General features: G+C 37.0%; 1 protein-coding gene across 2 annotated transcripts in view; it reads right to left on the bottom strand.

Moving 5' to 3' along the window:
* Window positions 1–16,446, bottom strand: part of nf2a (NF2, moesin-ezrin-radixin like (MERLIN) tumor suppressor a) — a 134,545-nt gene that overhangs the window by 76,672 nt on the left and 41,427 nt on the right. For both annotated transcript variants that reach the window (XM_028825449.2, XM_028825448.2), the window contains exons 3-4: window positions 10,871–10,993; window positions 1,679–1,762 (exon numbers count right to left, since the gene is read on the bottom strand). In XM_028825449.2, the coding sequence (XP_028681282.1) occupies window positions 1,679–1,762; window positions 10,871–10,993 (207 nt within the window). The remainder of the gene's footprint in view (window positions 1–1,678; window positions 1,763–10,870; window positions 10,994–16,446) is intronic.

The raw sequence follows: 16,446 nt of genomic DNA, 5'->3' as shown, positions 1-16,446 counted from the left end.
AGAGAGGGGATTAGTGTCACACTTGAGAACTCACCACCCTGACCTCATGACATACCACTGCATAATTCACCAGATGGTTTTGTGTGCCAGCCTTGGAGAAAGGTACTCAGAAGTCATGACAACAGTCATGAAACTAGTCAATTATCTGAGAGCATCCTCTGCTTTGCAACATCGTTTATTGCGCTCATTTCTAATAGAGGTGAATGCAACATTTGATGATTTACTCCTTCACAACAATGTCCGGTGGCTTAGTAAAGGCAAGGTACTGGAGCGTTTTTGGGCACTGCGGAAAGAGCTGGAGACATTTCTGTTGGATCAGAAGAGTGCAAAAGCCAAACCGTTTGTGGATTTCATGAAGAATGACGAGAAAATGGAAATTGTTGCTTTTCTAACGGACATTACTTCCCATCTTAATGACCTTAATATGAAGCTCCAAGGCAAAAACAGCACAGTGTGTGACCTCATGTTAGCTGTCCGTGCTTTCCAGAGGAAGCTGGAGGTGTTCAAATGTGACTTACAGCAGGACCTGCTTCACTTCCCAAGACTTTTGGATCAGACTGCAGGAAAACATCACCATCACAATTATGCTGAATTCCTGGACAAGCTGATTAAAAATTTCCAAACTCGCTTTGAAGATTTCCCTTTGGGAAAACAAGTCTTGCTGTGCATCGAAAATCCATTTCTTGTCAAAAATATTGCAGAATTCTCAAATGAAGCCACAAAAGTCTTCCAATGGGCCAGTGCTGCTTCTCTGCAAACAGAGTTAATTGAGCTACAAGAAAACCTAGCACTGCAGGAATCTCACTGTGACCTTGTCACCTTCTGGACAAAGATGGTTACTGCGGCAGGTGTTCCTCTCCTGCAGAAGATGGCCCTTCAAATTCTTACAATGTTTCCCTCAACGTACTGCTGTGAATCTGCCTTTTCCACTATGAACATGATGAAAAACACATACCGCAACACCCTCACCAATGAACATTTACATCAGTGCCTCCGCCTTGCCCTCACACCTTTTATGCCCAAGTTCAAACAACTGGTGGCACAAAGAAGGTATAACCTTTCACACTAAAAGGCCTACCATGTCATTTTTTTGTGTATAGTTCTAAAGTTTGGGGATTGCCTTTTTTTGGAGTTCTCTATTTGGAATTTGACCGTCACTTTTCCGGACCTCAGACTGAATGGAAATTTAGTAAGTGGACCTTTCAAATTTATATTTGAGTAGCCCTGTCCTAGGCCATGACTTCACCCTGGTTACGGATCATGCTGTCCTCCAGTAGATGGCTGTGCATAAGAAGTCAAACAAGCGAGTCACAGGTGGTTATTCAACCGTACCAGTTCACTGTTGTTTATTATCCCCTCCAAGATAAGAAAATTAGGTCATACTCTAACAATGCAAGTTTTTGTGGAAATCTTTTATGAACCTTTCGTACATACTGATTCAATACAAATCTTCACCTTTCTGAAACAAAGTATCACAAGACATGAAATACAGTAATGTTTACAATTTCTCCTTGAGGGTAAGAAAAAGGCCGCAGTCTTCACTCTAGGTTTCCATGTTGTAACAAAGCTTCCTTGTACATAGAGCAAACATAATTAAAATATGAAACCTGAAAGCAAACTGGAAAAACACAAATTTGAAAAAAGTAATAAAAGTAGAACAATTTTAGGGCTTTCCCACCTTAGCCTGGACAGCATATGACGCCAGCAGAACAGATGCTTCAGGAGGACAAAAGATGTCTTCGTCTAAAATCTGCTTTTTCACCTAATAAAAGCAACCAGAAGGAACATATTTACCACCACTTCATACTAAAAAAGCAAACATGCTCCATGCTTGTCCTGTAACAAAAATGTAAACATCCATTATATAACTGACCAACACTGCTTTTTGTTTAATATTATTATAAAAGCAAAATTTTAGGAATAAAAAAGGTCTGTCATTGTTTTACTAAATCTGAAATTGCTTATTCTAATAATTCTTTGTTCATTCAAATTTTTGAATTTTCAGACACAGTCTCTACGAGGCTGACCAATGAAGTTACTCTATTAACTTATAGATTGAGAGATCACTTCAAAGCCCTGACTAAGCTAGAGGCTGCAGTTTCACAGCTGACCACCTGCAGTTCACCACAGTGCAAATCTTCAAGCTGAGTCAATTCATGGTGTGAGTCCCTGAAGCAGCTGGCCCAGAAGCAATCTCCTTGTAACACGAGTTAAAGGAGTAACTCCATTAGTCAGCCACTCAGAGACCGTCTCTGAACACTATGAGAGGTGTGCTTCCTGGTGACGTCAGCTGATCGATCTCTCTCTCTCTCTCTCTGACAGCCCATACCTTTTCTGCACAATGTTGTCACTACATTCCACTTGTCCACAGTGCAAATCCCAACCTTGTTGCCAAATGTATTTCCATGGACTCACACCAAGAAGAATCTCAGTTCAAAGATTTAGACTGTCATGAATAGCAAAAGGTCAGTCACAAATCTGCAACATCTGGCTCAGCTAATCTCTCTCAGTATTAGTCCCCACCTTTGTGGCACAGTATCAACACTACATCTCTGTTCTCTATAAAAACACAAGTTTTTTTTTCTTTTATATTACTACAAAAACACAGGGTAATAAACAAATCATAAATGATACGTTTTCATTTAAAAGAACTGCCTGCCATTTTAAATTATTGAGGAAGCAACTAATATGGCATTAACAAAACATGGCTTCTTTATTAAATTTGCAGCAAATTCATAAGCACAGCGAGATTTTTTTTCTAGTTCACATACATGAGCCAACTATTGCGACCCTAACATTTATCTGTAAGGAAAGCTTTACAAACTTTGTTGAATATGCATATTATTTTTTTAAGTAATATAAGAAGTCCTACGTTTCTCTACACTTTATTCCAGGCCTACAATTTACCAATTAACTCAAATGAAAAAAATATACTATGATGGCAGAAACGTAGTTTAGTTAAATACCTTCAAATATAATGCGCAAAAACAGCTTATGAGAAACCTCTTTCAGATTATCACATTATCTGACGTGCAGCTAAAATTTCAAATTTAGGATAATTAGAGACAACAGTCAGCTTTGAGTAAATTCCATCCCATGAGATTTGCTTTTGTTGCATCATTAGAATGCACAAGTTTACGCCAGAGCTAATTACGCTACCAACATTATATATTAACTTTTCATCTTTTTTGAATAGATGCACATGTATAGAGCAGAGCTGACACAATCAAAGGACTAAAGACGACTTCCACTAAAAGGAGTGCCAAGTCACTGAGGTACAGAATGCAACCTGACTGTTTTAAAAAAAAAAAAAATTTGAGACTACAAAACTGATCATCACAAAGCTCACAGACATTAAACTCGCTGGCTAATAACTACACACTGTCACATTATGAACAGATCAGCATCATCACTTAAACAGATTGCAATTTAAGACATTTTCCAATGCACCCATTACAAAAATATTATAAACACTTATAAAGCCTTAAGCTACATAATACTGCCTGAGGTTGTGGGTTAAAATCCCACTACTGACACTGTTTGACCAAGAGCAAGTCACTTGACCTGCCTTTGCTCGAACTGGAAAACCAAAAAGAAATATAGCCAATTGTATCAAAAATGTTGTAAGTCGCCTTGGATGAGAGTGCCAGCCAAATACGTAAATGTAAAATGTAATGTATGTAAATGTAATATGATCACCATTAATCCAAAGGCAGTAAAAACTGCTCATAACACACCAGCTGGAAACAAAATAAAATAAGGAATGGCTGAGGAAGCTGAACAAATTTATGCAAGAAGAACCTTGAAGAAATTATGAAAAAATGTAAAGGAGAAGGAAAAGCCTAAGGCAACTTCAAACAGAGCCTGAATAAAATTTGCGAAAAGCATTAAAGTAACTGCCGCTTCCTTAAGTCATACAAACCACACAGCAAATTAAACAAACAGTTTAATGGATCCAGAAATGGGTGTAGAAGCCAAATGATTTATGTCTACAGGAGCTGTGGACTCCCAAAGAGCTTTTTTCCTTCTAAAAAATGTATTAGCTAGAGCGTATATTCTTATCTCTACTGGGGACAAAAGGAGTTAGAAAGCTTTATGGGTATATATACTACGGGATAAAAAAAGGTATTTCCAACACTAATAATCCAGTTTGCATGAAAAACAGCATACAGTACAGATTACTGTGAGAAAAGTATCTAAACATCTTGAATGGTGATATAAGCAAAATGCATCATGACATGAACTCTTGCAGGTGGAGAATGGTGTCCTGTGGCACATTCAAATGTACTTTTTAAAAATTCTCCTTCGGGAGCACAGCCAGCTAGGTAAGCAAAGTAACGATGGATACACATTCCAAGAAGATGACGGCCGTATGTTATCAGACATTATCCTCTTGGAAAATTGAGGGAGGCATACAATGAAAACAGAAACAATGGATGACATGAACACCTTTAGTTAATTATGAAGAGTGAAACGTAAAATACAATGAAAAAGATTTACATGATTATCACATGCAACAGCACATCACACCAACTCTTCTGGTGGTACACCTTTCAAGAATGTCAGCTGCAATACTGTTCAAATTGTATCAGTCAGAGAGTACCATAATTATCAGCACCAAAGAAGAAGCAAAACTTAACTCAGAATTTAATCAGACATAGTTCATAGCAGCAGAAGCTTCTTGAGCCTAAAACCAACCGGCAGTGATAAGAATTCAATAGCAGATGTTGGAAAGGTAGGAATTATGATTGCTTTGTTTGTGAGTAGTCAGGTCATGGTGTGGCGTTTACCTGATGATCAAGGCCTTTTCTAACTATATGGATGAATGCATAGCTATGAATACATAGCTAGTCATTTCTTGGTATTGCATCTTTGAACTTCTCATTTCTTCCTAAGCTATGGTCACCTACATTATCCAATTGACACATCTGTATGGTCAAAATATCCCACAATAATTCAAACTGACTACAATGCCTCACAAAGGACCAAACAATTCTGCCTATGAAACTGTTAATATCTAAACCATAAGTCAGTTGAAATGGTAACTCTACAAGATTAAAGCAATTGTTACAAAGACACAAATTTAAGACCATGTTTGTAAAGACAGTTTATAAAGTATGAATCTACATCAGACTATTTAGCCAAATGTTTTGGTACAAATGTGTTATGAATATAGCAAAATAAAAAAATCTACTTGAGAGAGAGAGAAAGAGCGAGATGGCGAGGAGAAAAAGAAAAAGTGAACAAATATTTCAGTAACTTGTCTGGCCCATATAACCTTTAAATATTATTCTATAAAGCTTCAAAGTTAAGGCAGCATTAGGAAATGACTTATTAATTTACCTAATTAATAGACCCTTCTAGCTTAATAAACCTCAGAATTATTCCATAATGAGGTTTGACCTCCTCTATCAAGCGGTCACTGCTGACCAGCCTACTGCAATGATTCCCAGGAGAGGCTTTGAGCACAAGTGTGAATTGCTGTAATGTATTATATTGATTCTGCCTCACTACACACCCTCCTACAGACACTGTTTAAGAGATTATTGATCAAATGTGCCCAGGGACTGAAAAGCCTGCATGATAGCAAGACCCTTAAAATAAATTAGAAGAGAAAGAAACCATTTCATCAAGCAAATTAGAATTTGCCCATTATTATGAAACCAAGAGGGAGGAGATTGAACATTATGAATTAATAAGCACATGAACAACAATTCTCTGCTCTAGGAAATATCTATGCAGATTTGTTACTTTCAAAGAAATAGGTTGTACACACTCCTAAATCCTTTCCAAAATTTTCTTCTTGTGCAGGAAACAAATTTCTTGTTTCTGGGGAATCAAAATCATACAGAACTCAAATTGAAAAAGTTAATTGGAACTCCTTGATAGCAAAGATGCATAAAAATAAGTGTTTTGTTTTCATCAGACAAGCAAAAAATACTAGGAGTTCCACTCTTCGTTGGCATCCAAGTCAGAAAATGGGAAGTGTGAAGTGGACAGCACATGGCTTCATAATGTGATAACTAATCTTGACAAGTTTCTCCTTGCCAAGGATACAGAGTAGCTTATTTTGGTGTCAATACAATATTTTTTACATTTACTTATGATCAAGATAGTTGCACACTCGTATGCATCATCTACCAAGTCTACTAATGATCGGTTCCCTTGCAACAACATAAAAGCATCATGTATTTGTCAAAGTGTTTTGTATGCTTGACCCAAGTAATGTAACAGCTTTGTTTGTATAAAAGCAGAACCAGTAAATTCCTATTGTACACTTTGTCTTGACTTAGCCAGAGGAAGTCTGACCCAACGATATCTTTAGTCTACATATGACATGACAGTTAAATGGCAAATTCCTGTAACTGCCTTCATGTATAGAGGGCTTCAGTTATTTTTTTTTTTTTTAAATAAATGTCTATTACAGTGTTGTAATGACCCAGACCCTATCCAAGCAGCAGCAGTTTTAACATAATGCACTTTCTTGAATCTTTCTTTTTTTTCTACTTCATCTCCATCTGGAGCTGTACTAACACATCCTTAGACACTCTCTAAGTGTCAGGAACAGGATCTTACAATTAGATATTCAGAAAATGACTGGGAAGAAATGCTTGACAGAATATACTTTTCTTCAATATACAAAATAGACAAGCTAATTCATTTCAGAATTATACATAACCTAAATAAACAAAAATTTACTCAGGAGAAAATTCTGTTTAAAAGAGATGCCATCGAATGCTGGTCTCTCTTGGCCACTTGTTTTTCTGCGACAACAATGGACTGTCCTTTTTACTGACACAACCACAAGTTTATTCTGTGATAGTTAATCAGTGAAGTTAAACCAGATAGAACACCCTTAGCGAGGCATATTTTGTTACACTAAGATAGATGGGTGTGCTGTAACATTAAAACGAAAAACAAATTAAATATATTCAACAGGACAAAACCCAAGATATTTTCTACATATGGTAGCCCTTCATCAAGTGTTCCTAACTAATGCATGACCTTATTTATACACTGCAGACTTTCCAGTAACTTATTCGACCACTGAATGCATGTCTGTTCCTAAGCCGAGTGCTACATTTCTTTCATGTTCAAATGTTTGCCTATTCTGAGGTGTGTGTTGAATGAAAGAAATAGGCATTTAGCAAAGGATGCAAAATAATGCATTTTTTTCAGGGATCATTTCCCCTCTAAAAAATAAATATACTCTATTTTCCTTTGGTTGGAAACTATATATATGACAAACTAAACATAAGTTTTATTTGTAATGTAACAATATAGTAAGCATAATATTATATAGTCAAACACACTTCATCCAATATAGGGTCACAGGGAAGCAGATTTCATCCCAGCAGCATCGGGCACATGGTAGGAACAAACCCCAGATGGGAAACAGCCCACTAAAAGATTAATTCACACTCTTATAGACACAAGGACCAATTACAGTGACACTTCATTCAAAAACTAGAAAAACATGCAAAAGGGTGTTGCATTTGATGACATAAACACTGTATTTTCAAAATGTGACAGTAAAAACAAATCAAACTGTTAAATAGTAAACTCTTTAATTCATTCATCTATATTCAAAAAATCACTCATCAAGCTGAACTGTCTATTGAGCAGCATTAGGTGCATAGCAGGAATCCGCTGTACATAAGTAAAATTTGATTTTAAGCAAAAATAATCAAAATTTCTATCCATGGTGGCACAGCTGGAACAGTAGTTAGTACTGCTACTTCATAGCTGCGTAAGTATTCAAACCCCCAGATGGCCACCCTCTGTGTGGAGTATACACATTCCTGTCATATTTGTGGGGTTTTCTTGCGGTAGTGTGGTTCTCCATAAATTCTAACCCATAATCCTCAATCATTCCACCCAGAACAATAAGAAATGGACGGGGCATAATTACTGGACTTAGGCAATCCAGGGATCAGGTGCCAAAAGAGGAGGAGGACAAAGAGTGAAGGATTCAATTCAATTCAATTAACTACACCACAAGGTTTATTCTCATGTGGACAAAGCTGGCAGCGCTGTGAGCATTAACTGGTCTTATAACACAGAACTAAATAAGAAAGAACAGAGCAGGCCCTCTTCTTAGGAGACTGGGTTCCTTTAATTTGGATAATGACATTCTTCACATATTCTACATCTCTGTGACGGCCAGTGTGATTTTCTATACTATTGCATGCTGGGCTGGTAACATCACTTCAAGAGAGGCCCACCAAATCAACAAACTACTTAAAAGGATAGGCTCAGCTATGGGACACACTCTGGACACCCCTGGAAATCATAGCAAAGGAGACAATTAAAATAAAACTCGTGTTCCATTATGACCAACGCTGCACATCCTTTCTCTGAAACATTAGAACCAAGTATTTTCAAGCTAACAGATTATTCAACAAAAGTGTGACAAGAAATGCTACCCAGGTTCCTTTATATTTTCTGCAATATAACCGCAAAATACTTCATTGTGACAGTGAATTTGTTCTCTCTTTTTATTTAATTCCTTTTTTGTCATTCAGGTGTGTGTGCTCAGACCATAGTGTATGTGTGTATATCTATATATTTATTTAATGAAAGTCAAATTTCCCCCTAGGGACAAATAAGATTCTACCCATCTATGCTCCATCAGGAAGTGTCACCTGTCCGATTCAGATATAGTCATTGAATCCATTTGCAATTGTAAAATTCTGCATTTTACATGATGATACATCATCGCAGCTTAGAAGTGCCATGTAATCAACAGGTCATTAAAAGTATTTCAAGGAGTTTAAGGGTTCCACATATTGATATGGAATCAACAGAGGCTTGAAAATTAATGGATGCTTCAAGGAACCTTAGTGAAGAAAAGGTACCTGGCTAACTAGCACTAAACTCTCCTAAACTACAACTAAGTTAAAGTCATTGGTGCTGTCACATGCCCTCTTCAATTCCCCTTCTCCATCTGAAATTGTAGAGACAAAAGTGGGAATTACTGGCCCAGATTTAGATAGACTGATAAAGCTAAGTACCCCCAACATGTCCGGGGGCTGTTAAACTTGCATATCTGCTGCACGTCAGAGTGACCCTGAGCATTTCGGCAGATCCAATCACCTAAGGTCATATATTAATAAATGGAAACAATTCTAACAGCAGTAGAAGTGAACGGGGTGAGGCAATTTCAGTGTGATGTTTCACATTTGAAAATAATTATGCTTTATTGGTAATCTGAGTGATCTAGACATTGTGATTACATAAAGCTTGACACCATAGCTTGCCAGATAAGAGGAAATGCCTCACGGAATGTCAGCAGCAACACAAGTTTTTTTTTTTTTCTGTCATGTCTATGGTTTCTTATTACAGCACAACCCACTTTAGAGCCAATTCCACACAAATATTGTTATATGTATAAAAAAAAAAAAAAAAAGCTTTTTCTAATACAGGATTGCGGGGGAGTCAATGGTTGTCCTAGCAGAATTAAGTTCCAGCCAGGAACAAACAAAAAGACACAGGCCTTCACCAGACGATCACATGCAATTTAGCCTCTCTCATTACATTCATATAAATTAAGATGTGGAAATTCAGTGGCACGTGAAAAAACACCAAACAATTATGGAGAAGATATGCAAACTCTGCATAAACAATGACTGGACATCGATGTCTTACTCCCTTTAGAGGGGTAAGACCGGAGTTCAAAATGTGGAAGGAAAACCAGAAAAACACTCATGCAGAAATGCAAGCACCACACTGGCTGGTTCAGATCTGAACAGAGTTTGCTGGAGCTATGAGACAGCACCTAACCCTGCCAAGCATTTTATAGAAATGAACAGAATGCTTTAAAACAATAGAATAAACTGAACTATAAGAAAAAATGATGTGATTAAAGTAAGTAATGGAAAAAATCCTCAAGTAAAACACCTCTTACAAGTTTAGGAGTTTTATATTCAATATGATAGGCAAATCTAGAGTGGAGTCCTCAAAGTTGGATTGTAAAATGTATTGCATATTAAACATAAAAATTTTGTGCACAAACAATTCAAGGTACTATGCTATTACTTTAAAATATTTTAGATTGTAGAAAAAGATACTAACCTTCAAAAACTACAAAAGTTAATTTTGCAGTCACTATGTAACATGTATAAAAAAGTAACAATCAATTGAACTTCAGAGTTGTACAAAAAAGGAGGCCACTTGAGAGTTACAGTACAAGTCTCTAGAAAGAAGAACTATTTTAATGAACTCGCCTTCTGTCCTGTCCAGCATTCACTTTTAATAGAAATGAAGGGTAGGGCACATGGGAATCACAGTCTTAGTTATACAGATGCTTTTCTGAATATAATCTTGTTAGATTTGTCATCTGCCTGTTTGTGCCTAGGGGCCTGAGAAACCTTTAAGCCTCATGGTTTTAAAGCATGAATTAGATAGAATCTGTCACACTTCCTCAGCTTTATTTATCATTCAATTTCCCATGAACAGCTTTGATGTTGATGTGACGGGTTGCTGGTGCAAGAAAGGATAACTTATTTTTGCAGAGGAAAATCAGTCAAAATACTATCTATGTAGCCGTCACCTTCACACCCACTCTAGAAGATAGTGCAAAAACGTCTCTGATTGCATTTTAGGAAAGCGAAATTCAAAAAGGAAGCATCTGAGGAAGATCTGAAAAATAGCTTGGCACATTATCTTCACAGATGAAAATGACTGTGAAACTTCCATCTAAAAACATCATTTTTTCACCATTATTGTATACATTTTACATCAACTATGGCAGGTAATGGTAAAGACTTGAAACGCAGCTTAAGTTACAACAGAAAATGGACTTCAACACTGCTGCACATGTTATGGTCAAAATACATTTCTGCTAACTAAAGGATATCGTTTAACATACCTGCAGGAAAAAAAGATGTTGTGTAATTTCCTGGACAAGCTCCTCCTCTGCATTCTCTGGGTAAAACTTGGCAAGGAAGCTGAAAGTAATTGGTTCCTCTTTGGAAACATCATGATCTAAAACCTGAGAAACATGTTCAGAGAAAATGTTAACTGCAGACTTGATAATAAAAATGCAATAAATAAATAAAAAAGCAACATAGTATACTTTTCAGAGATTGAATACAGTTAAGATTATAACAAATATTCTTCATTTTTTTTATTTTGATTTGATATTCAGCATAACACAGTTCTACCAGGAAGCTATTTTTTTGTGCAGACAGAGAGAACATGCAAGCACTATCCAGGCAGCAAAAAAGACATTATTATGTATGCTAGAAATGTAAGGAGAACCACTGCACCATAATGCAAGCAATACAATGGAAAGGCACCATAGAAAATATTTAGTGGACAGTGTGGTCTAGTAATTCTGACAACTGACAATACGACTGATCATACAGTTTAATGCATTTATTCACATTGTGAACCAGAGCAAAGTCTTCCACAATCCACTTCTAAAGGACCTTAATATGGTGTACATTATAGTAAGTCACTATATAAATTCCGACTACCACTGAGCATGTTTTTCCATTGTCCAGACACACATAAAGAGTATTCTGTGTCTTCTATCAGTCATTATATTATCACATCAACGAGCCAAAAACAGGCCTCAGTAGTTTAACATATACTGTCCAGACAGTCATATATTAATCTATATATATATATATATATAAAAGACCAAGTCGCACACACGACAGAGCCCCGCCCGCCAACTCTAACCCTCCTCCTGCGTCATGGGATACGCACGACAGAGCCCCCTCTGCCAACTTTTTTTTTTTTTTTATTAATTTTATTCTAATCATACGGTACATATAGATCAATTTTTACAAAAAATAAGATTGAAAACAAATCAAACCTCACCCCTGAGAAGGAGAGCATGGCCAAAGGAGTAAAACTTAAGGCTTGTAAACATGTCTAAATTATTGAGTTTAATAGGGCAAAAAAAAGATAAATGGAGAAGGAAAAGAAATAATTCTCTCTTCTTATTCTAAAATATTATTGATTAGATCCTGCCAGGTTTTGAAAAAATTCTGTACAGATCCCCTAACTGAGAATTTGATTTTTTCCAATTTCAAATAATATAAAACATCGGTTTCCCACTGACTTATTAGAGGAGAGTTAGGACTCTTCCAATTTAACAAGATCAGTCTGCATGCCAAAAGTGTAGTGAATGCAATCATAGTTTGCTTGTCCTTATCCATTTCAAATCCGTCTGGAAGAACACCAAATACAGCTATCAATGGGTTTGGAGGGATTGTGACACCAAGGCTGTCTGAAAGGCACTTAAAAATTTTGGTCCAAAATGTTGTTAATTTGGTGCAGGCCCAAAACATGTGACCCAGTGAGGCAGGAGCTTGGTTGCAGCGTTCGCAGGTTGGATCTTGCCCTGGGAACATTTTGGACAGTTTTAAGTGAGACAGATGAGCTTGATATATAATTTTGAGTTTAATAATTCTATGCTTTGCGCATATGGAGCTCAAGTGAATTCTCTGCATTGCTACCTTCCACTCCTTTTCTGATATATTTATTAAGAGATCTTTTTCTCATTGTCCTCTTGGATCTTTGAAAGGAAGGGACTCTAATAAAATTTTATATATTGCAGAAATGGTGTCTAAGTCCTCAAAGTTGAGCAGTATTTTTTCCAGCATGGTGGAGGGTACGAGATGAGGAAAATCGGGCAGGTTCTGTTTGACAAAGTTTCTAATTTGAAGATAGTGAAAGAAATATGTAGCTGGAAGGTTAAATTTGGAATGTAATTGTTCAAAGGATGCAAAGATATTGTCTATATAAAGATCTCTGAGCAGTTTAATCCCAAATCTTTTCCAGATATAAAAACTGGATATGTTTGCGAGGGTTGAAAGAGATGGTTCTCTTGCAGGGGTGCCATAGATAGAAGATTTTTCCATCTTAAATTGCTTTCTAAATTGGTTCCATGTTCTGAGTGAGTGAATCACAATTGGGTTATTAGTATATTTGCAATAGCTTGCATTTATTGGAGCGCAGAGCAGGGAATATAAAGAAGTGCTGCAGGATTTTACTTCTATTGCGGACCAGGCCTACGTATGTTCATTTATTTGTGTCCAGGTTTTTATGCCTCGTATGTTTGCTGCCCAGTAATAAAACTGAAAATTAGGTAGAGCCATGCCACCTTCTGCCTGAGGTCTCTGTAGGGTCACTCTTCGGATACGTGAATGTTTTGAGTTCCAAATAAATGAGGTTATGGTTGAATCTAATTGCTTAAAAAATATTTATTGATATATATTGGGATGTTTTGGAAAAAAAAAAAGAAGCTTAAGAAGGTTATTCATTTTAACAACGTTAATTCTTCTGGCTAGAGTGAGATGAAGGGTTGACCATCTATGCAAGTCTTGCTTAACTTTTTCCATACAGACGGAGAAATTTTGTTGCCTGCCAACTCTAACCCTCCTCCTACGTCCACCCTCGCTCTCGAGGCATGAGCAGGCAGTGCGCATGGGGTACGCACAACAGAGCCCCGCCCGCCAACTGTAACCCCCCCTCCCGCGTCCACCGTCGCTCTCAAGGCATGCACACTGCCTGTTCATGTGCCCGCCCCCAACTCCTCACCAAACACATACTGAGTCGCTTTGGTCTGTGCTACAGTCCACATGCACCTCTGAGCCAAGCTGACTGTTCATTTTCCTAACATGGCCACCGCTTCACATGTATTTCATGGAAACAACTCTTCTTTCAAGGTTATACAAATTCCTGCATCAGGTAACTGTTTCTATCAGTCGGATATTTCTGGAAAAATATCATTGACGAAACTGTTGCTCTCGAACTTCACAACATGGCTGTAACCTTTGTTTTCCAACATTGCGATAACTGCGGCGACTTGCTGTCCGTTGTTCTTAGTCACGGAAGCATAGTCATACAGTCTGCTCAACAATACACTGACTACATGAATACTTCCAGAGTTTATGGTGGCGAGGCAGAAATTGTGGCGATGTCCCAAATACTTCCAGCTACTACCACCATTCACTTCCGAGAACGTCCTTCATTCACCAAAGAATTTCTTAGCAGTCTTACTCCCACTGGCATGCCTCCGCATAAACTCAAAATTAAAATTGGTTCAGTCGTCATGCTTCTCAGAAACCTCATGCCAGCAAGAAGTCTCTGTAATGGCACTAGACTGACTGTTACCAGCATTCACCGCAATGTACTGTAATGTAAAACTATCGCAGCTGCAACCTCACACACTGTCCTTATTCCCCGGATTTCCCTGACCCCATCAGATTCAAATTTACCTTTTACTTTTACACGCAGACAATTTCCTGTTAGATTAGCCTTTGCAATGACAATTAATAAGGCACAGGGCCAAACTTTCAAAAAGATATGCCTGTATCCGCCAAAACCAGTTTTCAGTCACGGACAACTGTATGGTGCTCTCTCCAGAGTTCCATCTTTTCATTCACTCAGAGTCGTATCCTCAAACCCACACCATTTGGACAACTGTGTCTTTCAGGAAGTGTTCACCCATCAATAAATAACTATGCGGCGGGTCGGCTAGTTGATTATAAACATATAATGTGGCATAGTGGTTAGGCTGTAAAAACCAATGTTATCCATCCAGTCTGTAACAGATCGATAAAGAGACAACTTACTAACCCACCCCAACATTTTGAGGCCTGAATCATCCCTATGTCTAGTACATTGCAATCCATATTCACGCACACACCCAAACTGGCCAAACAAATACCACTGAAAAGCACTTTACAGAAAGAGTACATATGGCAATATGATGGGTTTGTTTATATAAGTCTCCTTCCGGAAAGAAATTTTCTTTTTCTGCCAATGGAATACTACTTTTCAGAATGTGGCTTACCTATGACACTCCGAACCTGAACATAAAATGACCCTGTTGTTTATTTTTTTTTTTAAAGAAACAAAAAAAAAATCTCATACATACACAATTACATATATATGTACAATTACTTTGATTAGAGGATCGCACTCTGGAACAGACCCCATATTTTAATGCACTCTTGTTTATTATGGTGCCCAAGAGTAGTAATTTGTTACAGGTTAGTCGAGCGTGCAGGTAAGAATGTCACAGTACTCCATACATAAGACAATTACTACTTCTTCTACTTCTACTACTACTACTATTACAAGGTCAGTTTGACATTTAGTTCACTGTCGTGTATCAAAGAATAGAAAAGGCATTATCATATTTGTCATGACTGTTTAGGGCCTTGACAACTCTCACTGCTGTTTTATGGAAAGCACTGTGCTCTTTAGCTTAAATACTTGAACTAGGAGAGAATAATAAATAGTTTGGATAGATAAGGGGAAAACTTTGAGGAATGGGTGTAAAGAATTATATATAAAAAAAAACAACCCATTCATGTCATTTGCAAAGTCAAGAGAACCTGTATCAGTCATATAAATACAAAAAACACACAATTAAGTCTACAAGAGTTATTCGCAAATCATTACTACTGTATTTTTATAAGCCTTCTGTCTGGTAGTGGCTCTGACTCATCAAATTATACAATATTTTGCAAGAACTACACATTCTAATGAAAAAAAAAAATTACAATGTTTACAATACAAATATGTGTACTCCACATGTAATTACTGTACACCAAGGGCCTGCTAAAACAATCACTGCATACTAACTGATAAGCAAGCATAGACGGGTCACTGTATTCGTCTTGTGCTTGTAGAATGGTTCCTTTATGCTTCTCAAACTTAGATTCCACATTTTTGAGTCTGACTACAATGTTTATCTTTTGTCAACTACTGAAAGTCTCAGACACCTGGATGAACTATGGAATAAAAAGTGTACAACTTTTATTTTGGACAATGGAAAATAATCAAGCTTTGCATACTCCTGTTGAGCAAACGATGTTGACATTTGCAGAAACATATTTAGTGTCAAAACCATGTGCTGCACCGTAAAGACAAAGGAGGGGTTTTCATTCTGAAGAAAGCCCATCATCTGCTTGATTAAAGCATATTAAAGATTCTGACATTTAGAATAGAAAAGCCTAATTGAAAACATCAGGTCAGTGCCTAGCATCCTTAAAATGTCACACATTTAGCAAAAGTATAGAAAGTAACATTTACTGATACATTAACAAATTACACAAAATAAACCTGGCACAGTTTCTATATGCATATATCACTTTGTAGACTGGGAGAAAATAACAATAATCAACTGAGAACAGAGTCATCCAGAACAGGAGTACTCAGCAGGAAATCCTGCTTACCCTGAAATTGCTTATGTAAATTTAAGAGTGAAGTTAATCATTAAAATATTTCTCTAGCTACTTTAATAAACATTATAGACTGATAACAAAAAGGAATAGTCAGCATTTTATGCTATGAATAAAGAGCATCTGGGAGTGAAAAATGTAGATATCCTTCCCCTAAAAAAAAAAAAAAGTTTATTATCAGTCTTACAAAAAAGTACACCTGATCCATAAAAGTCAATTACATCTTCCATGTACTACA

Source organism: Erpetoichthys calabaricus, chromosome 18 (genome assembly GCF_900747795.2).
Source record: "Erpetoichthys calabaricus chromosome 18, fErpCal1.3, whole genome shotgun sequence".
NCBI classification, from domain to species: Eukaryota; Metazoa; Chordata; class Cladistia; order Polypteriformes; family Polypteridae; genus Erpetoichthys; species Erpetoichthys calabaricus.
This window is presented reverse-complemented; position numbering and strand designations above follow the sequence as displayed.